Source organism: Coturnix japonica, chromosome Z, assembly GCF_001577835.2.
Source record: "Coturnix japonica isolate 7356 chromosome Z, Coturnix japonica 2.1, whole genome shotgun sequence".
NCBI classification, from domain to species: domain Eukaryota; kingdom Metazoa; phylum Chordata; class Aves; order Galliformes; family Phasianidae; genus Coturnix; species Coturnix japonica.
In genome coordinates this window covers 30,858,365-30,875,259 of record NC_029547.1, presented here as the reverse complement: position 1 = coordinate 30,875,259, position 16,895 = coordinate 30,858,365, and the positions used below count along the sequence as shown (strand labels likewise).

The 16,895-nt window shown below is 41.6% G+C and overlaps 2 protein-coding genes across 7 annotated transcripts in view; one reads left to right on the top strand and one right to left on the bottom strand.

The window, feature by feature from the left end:
- The first annotated feature begins 781 nt into the window (after nt 1–781).
- On the top strand, nt 782–16,456 carry HACD4 (3-hydroxyacyl-CoA dehydratase 4). Its single transcript, XM_015849090.2, has 8 exons — nt 782–888; nt 1,702–1,844; nt 2,965–3,068; nt 4,717–4,844; nt 9,780–9,892; nt 11,760–11,866; nt 12,465–12,596; nt 13,096–16,456. Exons 2-8 carry the CDS (start codon nt 1,771–1,773, stop codon nt 13,176–13,178), a joined length of 741 nt encoding a protein of 246 aa, XP_015704576.1. The 5' UTR covers nt 782–888; nt 1,702–1,770; the 3' UTR covers nt 13,179–16,456.
- FOCAD (focadhesin) overlaps nt 15,760–16,895 on the bottom strand; it is an 87,441-nt gene continuing 86,305 nt past the window's right edge. For all 6 annotated transcript variants that reach the window (XM_015849089.2, XM_015849088.2, XM_015849086.2 and 3 more), the window contains one exon: nt 15,760–16,587. In XM_015849089.2, coding sequence (XP_015704575.1) covers nt 16,514–16,587 — 74 coding nt within the window. In that variant the 3' untranslated portion in view covers nt 15,760–16,513. The remainder of the gene's footprint in view (nt 16,588–16,895) is intronic.

The following is a 16,895-nucleotide window of genomic DNA, read 5'->3' as shown; positions in this document are numbered from 1 at the left end:
ATAAAATCCTACTAGACATTTGTTTTGTCCTTGGTGACTTTTTCGCAGTATTGAATTTTAAACCTCCTGTAAGGTGGAGTATGGTTCAGCCTGACTGCTAATGAGAAAATACTGATTGCCAGAAGGTATTTTATACATTATTATAATAACTGCCAAAGATTTTAATCTGATTTATATTGACATATCCAAAAGATGTAAGGGCAGCAGGAATCTTGTACATACGCATTTCCTCTGTCAGTAGTGTCCATATTTCACAGGGGCATGAATTGATACTTCCAGGTAAGAAATGAAATGGAAAATTAATTCCTCTGTCTGAAGTGAAGTGCCCCCTTCATGGTATGCTGCCAGCCTTCCTTGTTAGCACTGTTGTAGCACTGATGATTTAACCAGAAAATAAATAAATAATTTTTGCATTTTTTTCTCTCCAGTGATCATTCAAATACTGCGCTGTCTTGGGAGACAAAAGTTAGTGGGATTTACAGAGTAGCTTATTGGTGCTGTCAAGAAACAAAATTAGGCTAGGTCAGGCTATTTTAGATCAGTTCAGACCTGGCTAGGCTGAAGTAGCTAGGCAACGTTAGGTTAGCCTTGGGTAGGGTAGAGAAGTCTAAGCTGGGTTAGGGTAGGCTGGGCTAGGCTGGGCCAGGTGAGAGTAGGGTGGGCTAAGCTGTGCAAGGAGCGTGGCTGGCCGCGTGGAGACATTTGGGGTTAGAAACTCCCTTCTCGGAAGTGCAGCACTGTTCCTGCTTAGTGCTACAAAAGAGTGACGTGGTGGGTGGGGGAAGAGGGAAGAGGAGGGGTGATATCCCAGCGAACAGCTGCTGCAGCTGTGAAGAGAAAAAAGGAGGAAGATCAGGAGCAATTGCAGCAGTCTGACCCTCGTGACAGGTAATGTCCCTCGTGCAGAGATGACGTGGGCAGCTCGCCAGGAAAAGGAAGGGAAAACAACGCGGAGTGGGATGTGCCTGCGAGAGAAAAGCACATCTATGCAGGGTCTCAGCAGCTCTCCTTCCTGAGCTGCAGCATTTGCAACTTCCCACAGGGTGGGAGGGGGAAGAGGGAGAGGTTCAGACCAGTGTGACTTAGAAGGAAACCGTGTCAGTGAGGGGGCTTTCTTAGCAGACCTTTCCTAAAGAATAAAGTAAATCTAAAAGGAATATTGGTACCTGGTTTCAGGGCAAGGGCTGCTTTGTCATGTGCAACAAGCCAGTGTGGGCTCAAGGAAGGCAGCAGGAGTGCAGTTGCTGCTGTGGCAGGGAAGCACCCGGTCTGCAGAGGCCCTGGTTGGGAAGAGCCACCCCCCGGGGGGACGCCTCATTTGGCATTGCCAATGATCAAGGTGCAGGCTGACCCGCTGCCCAGCCATGGGACCTGGTTCTGCTGCTGAACAGCAGCGAGGAAAAGAAGCCTGGGAACATCTTGCCTGTATAAGATCAGAATGGTCCAGTGTTTCATCTGGGGTTCAAAGTTTCCAGCTCAGAGCCAGAGAGGGTAAGGTGGCTGGTCAAACAGAAGCAAATGGATTAACCTTCTCTTGTGACACAAAACTGTCAGAACAGGGAGACAGGTCAGCCTCAATCTGCTCCTGATTACCTAGGAGAAGGGTCTGACCTTAACATCCTGGAGATAAGGAAGACCATAGGGAACAAATACATTTCCATTTCCTGTGATTACACTGATATCACCTTTTATTCTTTGCAGATTTATTCACATCTGACAAAGGCACCTCTTTGGTTTCGGTACCTTTTGTGCAAGTATTAACACAGTGGGATGAAACCCCATTTTGAGATCAGGACAACTCCTTCACTTGGAGAGCATCAACACATGAAAGATTGGTCCTCCAGGTAACAAAATGGCACAGTGCCTGCCAGCACATCTCTATGCTTCATGGACAGTAATGGGGCTCTTTGTAATGACAGCACGTACATTTAAAAGGTCATGAGTTTAACATAGAATGGGTACCATAGTGACTGAATGCAGGCATGAAGCTGCAGTTAGAAACATCTTGATTACACTCTGCTTAGCTAAGGTTAGGCTAATACAATAATATCTAGCCAGTGGATGGAGGAAGAACTCAGAAAATAAAAGCCTGAACCACTGAAAGACAAGTTCTGGGGAAAAGAGACAGATGTAGCAGACGTGGTAAGCTCCAGAAGGAAGAGACCATGTACTCAGCGCATTCAGTACAAAGCCCACATGGCAGTGTGGGGCCAAAGGGTGGAGGCACTGACCGGAAAGCCTGAACATTTTTATGATGTTTCCTAAAACTTTTCTACCCATTACAGTAGTAAGGCAGTAAATCCCAACAATATATATATATATATTGTCTTTTTGTCATGTACAGTGTCCCACTTTTTTTTTTTTTTTTTTAAACCACAAATTCATCTGTATGATAGTTTTTCCAAAAGAAATGTTTATGGATTGTCTCTTGTTTTGGACTTTCAGGGATCTACTTTCATAGTATCAAAGTGAACTGATGTATCTTTGGAGGCAAATTGTGCCAATTGGCAGGAGATGAATTCTAATAAAAAATTAACAAATTCATTTCCAAAATAGATAGTCCTTTTTGTAACTGGAGGACAAACGATCGGCCCTCTACAGAATAAGCGAGAAGAAAATGTATTTATGGGAAATGAAATTAAGTATCTCCAGAATGTATAGCATTCTGCAATCAGATTATTTGGACTAGATGGTCTTTCAAGGTCCCTCCCAGTCCCTGACACTCTGATTCTGTGATTATCTATTCAAATAAAATAGCTATAAAAATTTGCCTGCTTCAACAGAAGATTCTGTATTAAATGTAACTTGAAAGACTGCAGGATGACACAGCTGAGAATTTGCTCTATCAAATCGTTTTACTGTGCTCTTTGAATCTGCTGTAATTTCCATGGAATTAAGTGGAAGGTGTTATTTTTGAGTTGCATTTAAGTAATACAGTTTGCTTTAACATTTTCAACTCCACAGCTTTACTGTGAAGATCTACCTCTTTGTGTATGACCTGCTGCAATTCTGTGGGCATTCCTGGATATTTACAAATATGATCATCAGGTACATGTCGTTTGGAAAAGGTAGGATTCCTTCTGTATTTCCCTTAAACATTCTAGGAGGCAGCAGTATAGAGAAACTTACAAGAATACAGATATACATAGCTCTGTCCAATGCCATGGGCTGTAATTTTAATTAGGAAAAGCATTGTTTCTGTTCATTAAAAAGGATGAGCAATTTGCTTGTATACTGCATGAAAAAAATTGAGCTCTTTAATATTCAGTGCTGTGTCAGCAACATTTGATTTAGATGCAGACCTATATGTGAGTAGGTCAAGTCATTATGGTGAGCATTGGTCCTGTAGAAGCCACTGGGAGGGAAGATCTTTGTAACTTTTGCACACAACTTTGCATCTCCCAGAACTTCACAGCATTTTTCTCTTTCAGTTGTCTGAAGTTAGTGCTCAGAAACAGAAAACAAATGACTGGAAATTCAAAATAGTTTAGAGGCAGCAGTTGTGGATACATAACATACATATTTTGTGGTCTGGTTGTTTTAGGAGGTATCATGGCTACAGAAACAGGCAGGAACTTCTGCATCTCCTCATATTTTATGCTTCTTCATGTTTAGAAGTTTCCTAAAGGGATATCTGCAACTGAACATATCCTGTGCAGTGTCTGCCAGTGCATCAAATATAGAAACTCCCATTCTTTTCTCTGTTTCCTGCCTCTATGTGAGATCTGCTTGAGAGTAGGGAGGCCCTTCAGAGGGATCTAGATAAGATGGATTGCTGGGCAAAGGTGAATGGGATGAGGTTCAACAGAGCCAAGTGCTGGGTCCTGCACTTTGGCCACAATAACCCCTTACAGCGCTATAGGCTTGGGGCTGAGTGGCTGGATGACCGTGAAGAGGAAAGGGACCTGGAGGTGATGGTTAATGCTCAGCTGAGGTGTGCCCAGGTGGCCAAGAAGAACGGCAGCATCCTGGCCTGTATCAGAAATAGTGTGGCCAGCAGGAGCAGGGCGGTGATCATGCCCCTGTACTCAGCTCTGGTGAGGTAACACCTCGAGTACTGTGTTCAGTTTTGGGCCCCTCACTGCAAGAAAGACATTGAGGCTCTGGAATGTGTCCAGAGAAGGGCAACAAAACTGGTGAGGGGTCTGGAGCACAAGTCTTATGAGGAGCGGCTGAGGGAGCTGGGATTGTTTAGCCTGGAGGAGGCTCAGGGGAGTGTACAACTTCCTGAAGGGAGGTTGTGATGAGGAGGGGCTTGGCCTCTTCTGCCAGGCAACAAACCGGACCTGAGGAAATGGCCACAAGTTGTGCCAAAAGAGGCATTAGATGAGATGTAAGGAAAAGCTTTTTCTCTCAGAATGGTCAGGCACTGGAATGGCTGCCCAGGGAGGTGGTGGAATGCAGTGTTCAAGAGGGGTCTGGATGAGGAGCTACAATATATAGTTTAGTAGCCTGTGGTAGTAATCATGATGGGAGGACAGTTGGTCTGGATCTTGTAGGTCCTTTCCTGCCTTGTGATTTTGTGATTCTGTGATCTGCAGACACAACAGGCTGCCTTTTCCCCTCTCTAAATCTCTGCTTCTGGTATCTAAAATTTTGTTACCATATGAACTCTTCTTGTCATTTCCAGGTGCAGCAGGCAGAATCAAACTCATCAGTTGGTCTGAATGTTTACTTGGTAACTAATTCCAATTTTCTTCTTTATTTTGCCTGTAGATTCATTGGCCGACACATTTTACTCCATAGGACTTGTGATGCGCCTTTGTCAGTTGTTATCTGTACTGGAGATCCTGCACATCCTTATTGGCATTGATAAAAGCCGTCTGCTCCCCAGGTTTTTGCAGGTATGTCCTTAGCTCAAGACCCCTCTTCTACTACACATGTACTCCTGAACTAGCCATGATGAACTACCCTGAAAGATCTGGATGCCTACCTGTGTGATATATTGTAGGGTACCTGCTTAAAAAGGAGAGTTGAGCATGATGATATCTTGAGATCCCTTCCAGCCCCGGTAATTCTGTGGTTTGCTGGCATTTTCCATGCTGCACTCTTGATTTTCATTGGGAGTTCAATTCAGGTTTTGGAAATCTTTTTTTAGTGCACTGGAAGAAGTAGAACAGTTGGCTTGAATTTACCTTCAAACCTTTCTAATCCTTAATATTTGAATAATGGTGAAACTAGTTGTTCTCTGCAGTCAGAAGGTAGGAGACTAAGAGTAAGTTAGTTGTGTTCTTAGTTTTCTGGGTAGCCCATTTTTGCCAAGTGACACATTACAAGGGCAAAGATGTTCCTCTTTTTAGATCTCCATTAGAGATGAATTGACTGGTAGAGATCTCTGTTCTTCATGCTGCTCATGCCGTATGGTATCCAGTTTGTCAGAAGCAATTAGCTGTTTTTTCTCCCTGGTTAAATCCTTGCATTCTTACACTAGTCAGGTGTTTTCTTCTTTTTCTTTTTCTTTCTTTTTCTTTCTTTTTCTTTTTCTTTTTCTTTTTCTTTTTCTTTTTCTTTTTCTTTTTCTTTTTCTTTTTCTTTTTCTTTTTCTTTTTCTTTCTTCTTTTTCTTTTTCTTTTTCTTTCTTTTTCTTTTTCTTTTCTTTTCTTTTTCTTTTTCTTTTTCTTTATTCTTTTACTTTTTCTTTTTCTTTTTCTTTTTCTTTTTTTTTTTCTTCCCTCTTTTTTCTTTTTCTTTTTCTTTTTCCTTTTCTTTTTCTTTTTCTTTTTCTTTTTCTTTTTCTTTTTCTTTTTCTTTTTCTTTTTCTTTTTCTTTTCCTTTTCCTTTTCCTTTTCCTTTTCCTTTTCCTACAGTATCCTCCAGGGCAACATTAACAGGGTGGGTCAGGGAAGGGTTTGGCACTGTGACTCTAAGCATTTGCCCTGTAGTAAAGATAGATCTTTACTTGGCTAAATCTGTCTTATCTTGATGTTAGCATCACTTCCATGCTGTCTAGATACGTTGCACTGGCTTTTGGATACAGGCTCTGTTTTTATTTGCGTTGGTCTGTATTTGCTGTGATAGTACAGCTTAAGCACCTGTGTGCTTACATTAATCCTCTGTGCTTTGCCTTACCTTCCTCTGTGCATCTCGGGAAGAAGAGGTATTTTTCATGATGCACTAGGTAAAAACAGTAGAGGCTTATCTTACCACGACCTGCTGAACTACTGCTGACTACATACTGTAAAGCTGCAGTAATTTGGTAGTGGTTGTGCAGTTCTTTTTCCCCACTGTTTGTTCTGACTGAAAGTGTAAACAATATCCTTAGATGCATCCTTAGGTGCGTGCACATTTATGCACATCCACAGTTAAGTTAATCTCAGAGATGTGAACAGGTGGCAATGGCAGTGCCATGGAAGCACGTGGGCAGAGATAGCATCACCTTCAATAAAATCAGCTGCAAATGCACCCTATGAAAGCTGATTTGTCTGCAGACTCTATCGCAGAGAGAAGTTTTAACTGGAGTCTGAATGAAGAATTTACAGGGAGCACATCATTGAGATATATATTAGACAGTGCAAAAGCAAGCTCATGGTTTTCAAAAAAAACAGTTTGGGAGAGACTCATCAAGGGACAGTTTCAGACCACCAGAATCATGAGAAGAATTAGATAGGCCAAGGTCAAGCCACACTTCAAAATAAAGACAGTTCTCATGTGATGGGTGCTGTTGGGAAAGGGAAGTGGAGGGAGGGGCACAAAGCTTGTGCAAATGAATGTTCTTATGGCATTTGCAGACTGGGTGACTGAGAGGAGGCCAGGAGACAGGCCACGTGACATTGTAGTTGCCAAAGCAGTGTAATTTAGTATTGTTCTGCCCAGAGAGTAAAGACAGATGGCACTGGTACTTCAGCAAGAGATGTAGGGAAAGACTCATGTTTCTAAGAGTTTCAGGTACTAATGGTACTGCACAATCACTATTATTAGTAAATGGAAGTGAACGCGCAGCTTGTTCCTGCCCAAGCCTCAGCTAGTCTGATCTGTTTCACTTTCTTGCTTAAATGCCCAGGCTGCCTTGTAGAAATTTACACCATTCTACAGCACTTGCTGTATCCTATGAGAGACCAGTGCTGGGACAGGAAGGAAACTCCAGTTTAACACAGAGATCAAGAAGGAATTAAAAATGAAACCATTTTACTTATGCTTTGTGATGTGTTAGCACATACTTCCCTTTTCTGAGCATGAAAACACTGGACTTCTGGTTTTGCTACTCTTTTTTTTTTTTTTTTTTTTAAGGGAGTAGTGACAGAGAATGATGTATTTTAATTTGTGCAAGAAACAGATAATCTGTACAAAGGAGCTGCATCTTAGCAGTTTGTGTATGTATGTAAACCCAGGTACTTACATTTGTGTATGTGTGCACACATAGATAAACAATTCCAGATAGGCGTGCCTACGCTCACACCAAGTGACATTTCCTGGAAGTGCCTCTTCCTCAGGTAGTGCTCTGCCCTTTTCTTTGCTTCAGATCTTTTTGGACTCTCACTAACCCATAGTTTGTCTGGGTAACCCAAGGTGTGAGTGCTATGAAAGAAGAGGGCACACTGTTTGACAGGGGATAAGTGTAAGCAGAAAGGCGACCTCTTCATTGGTGTGGAAATCAAGTACGATGTCCATTTTCCTGAAGCCATCACAAGTGCAGTGGGCAGCCAGACCTGTGTGCTCACAAAAGCATCCTCACAGTTTTGTGCCATTTCAAGACGTGAGTGGTTTGCACTTTCCATGGTTGCTTTATGCATCTCATGGCACGTTGGCTGAGTCTGGTGTTTAGCAGGAGCAGCAGACATGCACAGAACCTCCTCTGTGTCATGCTCAGTTCCCCACTACAGCAGGCATTTAAACTGCTTTGCAGTATGATCATTGGCTTCATTTTGTGCAGCTAAGGTGGCTTATTCCCCCACCTCTGCCCTTTCCAAATAAGAGTCCTATGGCGGATGATAGGTGTTTGAGCTCCAGTCAGGCAGTACTTGCTGCCTTGTGCATCAGTCTGTGCCCAAGGAGAGGAGTACCACAGCCACTCCTGCTCTGAGACCATGGAGCTGGCTCTCCACAGCTACTCTTGTTAATGCTAGCTAGGTTGGCCAGCACTCATCCTTTTGAAATTGGGGGTGGGAGTTACTGCACATCTTCCTGTCTCATTGGAATGGGATCAGTTCCCAGCCATTCAATCTCTGTTTTTTTTTTTTGTAGCACTTTTCCACCCAGCGCCACCTATTGAGTAGTAAGTGATTCTTTGGAAAATCTGCCAGTGCTCACAGACAAAAATATGTTGACTTTTTCATTGCTGTGATAAAGCTTTTGTCTCCAGGTGAAACAGTTTCTTGTGGCAATTCCTTGACGTATTTTTCAGTCTAACAGAATTGCAGAATTCTTTCTCCACAGCATAACCTGATTTTAGGGCCTGTAACAAACTGCCCCCAATACCAGCACTGCACTCCTTTACCATTCTTCAGCAAAATCCTTTTAACTCAGTTTCTGTTATGTTTATTCTCCACAGCACACAGTCCCATACAATGATTTCACTATTTCTACCTTTCTTTTGATTTCCCCCTTTTGCGATGGTTGTCCTACCACGCTTCTTCTATCCGTGTTACATCTGATTTCAGATCCTGCAGCAGGACTTCCAGTTCCCCCACTTTTTTGCCGTATTCCTCAGCATCAGTGTAGAAACAAAGGACTTTCTACCTCTCATTTTCTATTTCCTGGCCTATCAACAGCACCGTCTTAGAAGTCACTTTGTATATTAGGGAACAAAGGGATCAGATGTGTAAGATGACAGTCTTGTGAGAGAAGTGGCCAAACCACGTTATCTGTTGTGCCTCAGTGCTTTCCAAGATGAGGAACCAGGTGACTTAAGGGATGGGCATGCTCTTTTCTGTATGAAAAATGGCTCTTACATAATTTTGCTGGGTAGTAAATCTGCTCATTTTTCTGGTAGATGTTGTTTGCAAAAAATAAAATCTGTAGCCAAAATATTCCACACCAGTACTGGTAAACACTATGCAGCAAAACTACCTCATAAACGTCCTGTAGAGGCCAACTCGCATTTTATTTTAAGGTGGGAATGAGGGAAAGGGGAAAACAAGTAAAGAATATTGACCACACTAATGAAAATCACCATGCTAATTGCTCTTCCTTTCATGGCTTTTCAGTGCTTTATCTTAATCATTACATCATTCTGTTTGAAGGTACTTTAAGAAGACATGAGTTTGTATAGCACTTGGTTTAAAAAAGAAAAAAAGTGATCTGCACTGACCTATACCAGATGAACATACGTACATTTCCCGTTTAACACTTGAAACAGATCATAAGTCAGAATGAACCAGCACAGTGCTGGGAGAGTTTCACAGGAGATTTTCAGCAATCCCAAAGATTATCAATGTATTTATTTTACAAGATTAGGAACGTGTTGTTGTAGAAGCACAGAACCATAGAATCACCAGGTTGGAAAGGACCTGTAAGATCATCCAGTCCAACAGTCCTCCCATCACCATTTCTACCACAGGCTACTAAACCATATCTCATAGCTCCTCATCCAGATGCCTCTTGAACACTGCCAGGGGTGGCAACTCCACCACATATGACATAAATATTATGGCAACCATTGATTTAACTTTTCTTCCTAATTTTTGCAAATCTGTGAGAGAGATCCTTCCAAGATCCATATCTCCAGCTATGGAAAGCAGAGCTGGGAATGTGACATTACTGCTGTCTGGCATGCTGTTTTGCTGAAATATCATGGAATTGAGAGCTGTTGAAGACGCTAACCTGAGTTTCTTTCCTTACAGATCACTGAGAGAATAATCGTGTTGTTTGTCGTGATCAACAGTCAGGAAGAAGTTCAAGGGAAATACATTGTGTGTGTTTTATTTTTCCTTTGGAATTTATTAGATGTTGTCAGGTAAGGAGTCAGTGGTGAAACTGTGAACAGAAAGTGGTTTGTTCTTGCAAGGAAAGCCTCATCACTGTGTTGTAGGTTCATCATTTCACTGCATTGAAACTGGCAGAAAAAAGAATTACCAATTTTAAGTAAAAGCTTAGACTCGATAAGCTGCTTACTAATTTTTTATAATAACTGGCATATCTGAGAGACGGAGCAATTTACAGAAGTAAACCACTGCATTAACATTTCTAGTTGAAAGGATTTGACGTTCTTAACAAAAAGAATGCAGAAAATCCTAACAATCTACTGAGGAATGGCAGTTTCCCAGTGTGATTTATAGTCTCATTGCTTTAGTATTTAAGAGCACAGCAGTTTGTTTTAGCATCTCATGTTGATCCAGCACAGACGGCACAGTAAGGCAGCACATGCTGAACTTCTTTTCTTAATTATTTGTATCATCACTCTATTCCTTTTATTTTTGAATTCAGTAGAGCCAACAGAGTAGAACTTAATTTCAAATGAAAACATTCTGCACAGCCAGGGAGAAGCCAGAAGTATAAATAATATTGGCTGTGCAGTCCTGTTGATGCATAATAGTCCTGTAAGTACATAATTATTTGACATTACTGTTGAAGAACAGAGTCCAACTTTATGGCAGTAAACAGTGGCTATTTAATAGATCAGTAGGATACAGTGGTTGGAAGCAGCACAATTAAAGCATGAATGCATAAAATAACTCCTGCTGACTTAGACATCGTAACTGGTTTATTTTACAGCATCTGTGCCATGGACTAGCAACTCAAAGGAGCGTTAGACATTATTCCATCCCTCAGCATATGAGTCTTGAAGTATTAACAAATTCTAGCACACAGTTCTTCGGGGACATAAATATCCTGTGCATTAGGGCTAACGATACACTGATGGCAAATAATGCAAAGTTTTCCATGTCTGAACTTTCTTGCTTATACCATAAACAGTCCAGGAAGGTATATAGAACGGGAGTAGCATTTCTAGCCTGTCAGTCTCCTCTTCTACAGTCCAGGAATTGTACAAAATTAGTCTTATTAATTAATTAGTAGAAGAAGCACGAGGTTTATTTGATTTTGGCTTTAGCTGCCAGAAACAGTTCTGGCTAACAGTGGTTTATCCTTTTTTAGATATCTCTAGCATTACCGCAGGGCAAAGAGCCTTTCAAATGGCCAAAAACACGACTGGACAGGCTTTTCCATTTATCATTTATAGGTCACAGAAACTCATTATCTTTAGCTCACTTCTGGGGACTGAGATCCTAGGCGATAAGGTCTCCTTGTGGGAGACATCAACATCAGCAGCCACAGTAAGAACAAAATGCTGCAGTGCATTGGAATGTTACTGTTATTATTATAATTATTGTTATTTTTATTATTTTGCACCAGTGAGCCCTTCTGAGGCCTGGGGCATGGGCAGCCTTACCACAGAAGAGTGAATACCTGCATGTACCTGTCTGTTCAGCCCCTAGCAGTGCTGTAACCATTCCAGCAGACATATATCAGCATTTTCTTAATCCAGCTGGCAGTCATGCTGCACCTGCCCCTCTCTTGTAATGTGCCCATCTGAAATCTGTTCTCAGATGGACTGAGTTGGAATCAGGTGCACTTTGGGCTGCGGAGCTGTCTTGCTGTCTGCCTACCCCAGGTTAGCATCGCAGATAACGCTTCTGAAAACTGTGAGCCGTCTGTTTTCAGCCTGGATGAGAGTATGAACAAAATTTATGGAGTTCTGCTCTGAAAGATTCTCAGATGGGTACTTCTGTACTCTTCTGCAGCCCCACTCAGATCACTGAGTAGCGCTTCTTTAAAGACATGCTTATTTCATCTGAGATCACCTCCTCTTCCTTTTGCTGTAGGTACACTTACAACATGTTGGCAAGGGTGGGGATACGTTACTTACCGCTGACATGGCTGAAGTTCTCACTGTGCATCCTCCTCTATTCGCTTTCAGTTCTGGCTGAAGGTAAGGAGATGGGATGGGGGATCAACCAAAGGTTAATCTGTCTTCTCCAATAAAATTTGATCTGTCCGATTGTCGTTTGTGTTTCTAACACATTTCTGTGTTGCCAAAGCAGACATAAATGTTTTTGTACATTCTTATTAACCTCTGTGTCACTTTGTGTCTTTTCTGTGATTTTTTTTTTTTTTCCTTAGGAGCTCTCTGTTCTTTAAGAGTATGGAACACACAGATTCTCCATTCCAGGTTGACTGCATTAGCCTGCAAAGCGCAGTGCTGGCCTTTTCGCCACTACCAGCTTAGCCATGCTTAGCTACTTACCACACTTACATGGGGAAATGTGCCTACTGAGATCATTTGGGCAGCAGCACAGCTGCAGCAGTGACAGAATTTCTTCTGAATAGAAAAATCTCCTAATTGTTGTGTTAATAGGAGGTAGTATACCTCAGATCTACAAAACTGAACTTGAGGAAGTAGCATGTACCTGCAAACAGAAATGACATTGTAAATTCAGCATACAGTATGTCTATCTGTGCCCTGCAGATCTTTTTCAATGATGGTCTTCCACTTCTTTTGACTAAAGGCTTAACACGTTGTTTTACAGCATTTGCAATCTGTGTATCACTGCCTTATTTTGAAACGTTTGGCACATACTCCGTCAAGTTGCCATTTCCATTCGCCTTCTCAGTCCACTTCCCCTATGTTCTGAAAATGTACCTGCTGGTGCTGTTCACAGGTAAGTATCTCATCCTCAAGTATATACGCATATCTATATATACATAAAGTTGTTCAATTATCTTAGCCTTATATAAACTTCAGAAGTTTTCTTTTTAATCAGTTCCCATTTAGTTGTATTCTGTGCAATGCTTCCTCACTCATTCCTCTCAATTGGTGTGAAGACACATATCTATATTAACACTTCTGTGGCCTGTTTATCCATCAGAGGGATTTTTAAGAAGCTAAAAACTGCATACAAACTGATCTCTTCCCCCTTCCCAACAATATACTCTAGTAAAATCTGAACTACAATTAACCTTGCAGCTAAGCCTTTGTTGTGTTACTGGCTTTAAGGCTAATTGGAAGAATCTATCATTGTAATGTAGTGTTGTTTTCATGTTCATGAAAGGGACTGTTCAGAGTTGCCATACAAAGGCTTGTATTGTTCATCCTACACAAACTGAGGGCGCTTTGGACCCCCTTCCCTCATTCTTACACCGTTTTGTGTTTTAATTCAGGTATGTGCTTTATCGTCCGGAACCTCTTCTCAGAAAGGAAGGCTCACCTAGAAACAGGCAACACCAAAAAGAAAAGAAGCTAAGATGATGCTTTGTTTTGAAATACAGAATTTGTTCCCAGTGGGTTAATACATGGCATCAGCAAAGGAGACCAGTGTGTTCCATGCATAACTCCTGCCTGCTTGCGCATTATCCAGCTGTGTTGAACCTTCAGCCAAGACATATCTCTAATGCTCCTCATTTGGAGCAGCTTGGAATACCTTGTTACTTTTGAAAGTGTTGACTTCAGATGTCAGGATTTTTAAAAATGAATATTTTTCTAATAAAAGAGAACTTGGAAAAAAAAAAAAAGAGTGCCTTCACCCCAGTTACACTATCAGCCCTTATTTTGGTGTTAATTCTTGCTTCATCATCATCATCATCATCATCATCAGATATTGTGTAACGACAACACTACTTGATGTATTATATTAGGCAAACGTGTATGGGCCTCCTATATATAAAATAGCTGTAAAGTAGAGGGGAATAGATTTATGTTAGCTGAGGGTGGTGAGGCACTGGCACAGCTGCCCAGAGCAGCTGTGGATTCTCCATCCTTGGGGGGGCTCAAGGCCAAACTGGGTGGGGCCCTGGGCAGCCTGAGTTGGTGGAGGGCTGCCCTGCTCACAACAGGGCACTGCCTGAAATGGAGAATCTTCAGTGTCCCCTCCAACTATTCAGCGACCCTGTGGGAGGAAGCATGACATATTATATTGGATATATAGGGAGCACAAGGGAAGGCGCAAGGAAGGTGTCTGTGAGAAGAGGCCCACACCTATGACCAAGCCAGAGAACTGGTACCAGATGATTTCATAACAGCCACCACAGAGCACCACTGAACCTATTAACACTGTGAGAAGAGCTTCTGTGAACAGTGAAACACTGCAAACTAGGTGTGAGGGAGAGGAGTAAGAATATGTGTGAGAAGCAGCCCTGTGGGTGCCAAGGAGGCTGGGTAAGCATCCAGCAACCAGCCAGCTCAAACCCAGCGGAGATATTCATGTTTGTTTGTTTTAACATAAAAATACATACTGTGCTTCCATTGCATTGATACCAATAGCCAGCTTAAAGGCTGAAATAGGAGAATGATTCTTTAAAGTCACTGTGTGAGGGAACTCCAGAATATAAAGTTAATTACTGGAAACTTCCCCCCTTTTTGGTGCAGAGGTAACTTGGGGCAGACAAGAGGGAGATTTAGGGAAGAAAGCCTTCCATGTGTGAATGCAGTAGGCCACTGTAACTCCAACTCCACCTTAATTAATTTCTGGAAAGATCAGGACTGGGCAGCCAAAAAAATCACCTCAAATATTGTCTGACTTCTTTCCACCTCTGGATGATAAAACCCTTGAACAAAATAAGCACTTTTTGTACATAACTATATGAAGATGACAAAGAGCCAAAGCACAAGGATGAAGGAATGTCACTAGAAAGTGATGCATTGGACAGCCACCTCAGGAACAGAAGCGTATCTACTACATTTGTCCATCTTTATACAGCTTATGCAGTGTGATACTGAATTCATAAGTATATATATGAAATGTGGAAAGGGATTTGTATATAAAAATTAAAGAAACAATTTTTATAAGCCATTATTCAGTGCTCTTTTTGCCTATAGAACAGCTACACTGGAATCACAAGGACTCATCCTACTGCTTGCTCCAGCTCCAGCTTCCTTTGCTGCCTTGTCACACATCTAAACTGCAGTAGCAATTAACTTGTCCATCTCAGTCCTTGAAAGTTACTGTCTCCAGAGGAGTGTTCTATTTTGCAGGAGATCACCTAGTAATAAAAATAATATCCATTTCTCCAGCACCAGCACACAACTGGAGGCACAGCCTCTTTCCATCACAAGCTACACACATAGGAAAAGCAGGCCAACAGAAATGGAACAGTAGATAAAAGGATACACTACAGGTACCCAACAGTGAACTTCTCAGTCTTTCAGAGGATTATATTCCTAACTAGCTTTTGTTTAGTTCTGTGGGCTGAGCACACAGTTATATACTATGATTATTTCCACTATATATATATATATACACACTCCAATCCAGCAGTTTGTGTACTTGTATCACTGTGCAGACTGTAATGCAGCACATGAGTGTTACCCACAGCTTCCACTTAAATAATCTTTTCATCTAAAATAGAATGCTAATGCAGACACAAACTCAGATGAGTGGAGCTGTAAGCTACTTCGCAATAGCACTCTATGGGTGGCAGCATTAAATATCTGGCTTTGTTAGAGGTTACTTTGAAGAGCACAGTGGTTTCAGAGTCCTTCCCTCCCTACCTTTAGACTGGCTTCTCCACATACTTTTGCCTACAGAGTAGGAAATTATCATTATTATCCACTACTTTAGAAATACAAGCAAGCTCTGTGGTAATTTTCCACATACCCAATTGCTGAAACAATGCATCAACAGAGCCAATGGTTGTTCCTTACAGTTTACTTTGTTAGGTGGGAAATGCTAACGATGAATTCAGTGGAAAATTTCTTCTGCACGGTAATGTAATTGGGCCTGAAATAAAGAGAATTCCTGTAGAGGGTGTGGCTCCCAGATAAAGGGCCAAAATACTTCCTTGAAGTAGAGCTTTGCAAGACACCAGAGTCCAGTACACACGCAGTTATTGTCAGTTAACTTTTGTTTAGTGAGGACAATTGCTAAACACAGCTTTTGTCCTTTAAGTCCTCTCTCCCCCAGACTGCAGAGGTAAAGCTCTTCTCACATACAAAATTGTGCAAAGGACACAAGAACAACTTTTAGTGGACGGAAAACTGCAACAATCCTGGAGCCGGGGGCTCCCCATGTCCTTGCAGACACTGACTTACTTAAACAGTCTCAATAAAGCTGTTGCAAAACTGGCACACGTTACACCCCTTCAGGAGCTGTATCCTATGTACCTCTGCTGTGGTGCCACTGCTGCACAAGGGCATCTTATTATTAGTATGAAGTGTTATCAGCTGAAAACTAGTACTCATTCAAGGCTTTAAAACACACTTCAGCATATAGGCCACATCCAAACAATTCTTGTAATGTTTTATTTCTTTCCCATTTGCTCCACAAAGCTCGGAACACACACCACTCCAGTCTCTGATGCTCCAAGCTGTCACTGAAACAGCTTAACTGAAACAGCATATTTCTCATTCAGATCCAGCACAGCTCAAACCATGCCAGACAGTCTGTAGGAGAATGACTCCACTAGTGAAAAATATACTTTTTTTTTTTTTTTTTTTTTTTTTTCATCATGTGAGTCTTTGGGAGAGGAGGGAAGGAACTGAGAAACTTCTGACAGGAAACATTTTTGGAATTTGTCTTCCTTGATGCCCGAATTGTAACTTTATGCTTTCAGTTTTCTTCACGAGGTAATGCGCTGCATGCAGCTACCAGCCATAAGCTTTAGTCCACACGGCTTTCTTCTTGAACTCTGCAAGCGATTTCAAGGCCAGAAGTGTAACTGTGAAGACAAAGAAAAAATCACATTCATATGTGCAGTCTAGAATGAAAAGTATGTGCAAGAATTCTTCCTAGTCATTCTACTAACAGGTATAGATTCAATTCCCCTTTTACTGGCTCTTTTCATGACTTTCATTTCCTAGCCTGACAGCTTCTGATGCTACTTCTGCTATTCCCAGATGTACTAGTCTCTACATACCTCTGAAATGTCATGCTGTACGAGACCTTTCACCTGCTTTATGGCATGTCTTCCATTGAAATAACATCACCACTTTCTCATTAGATCATCAATTTGAAGCAGCACGTATC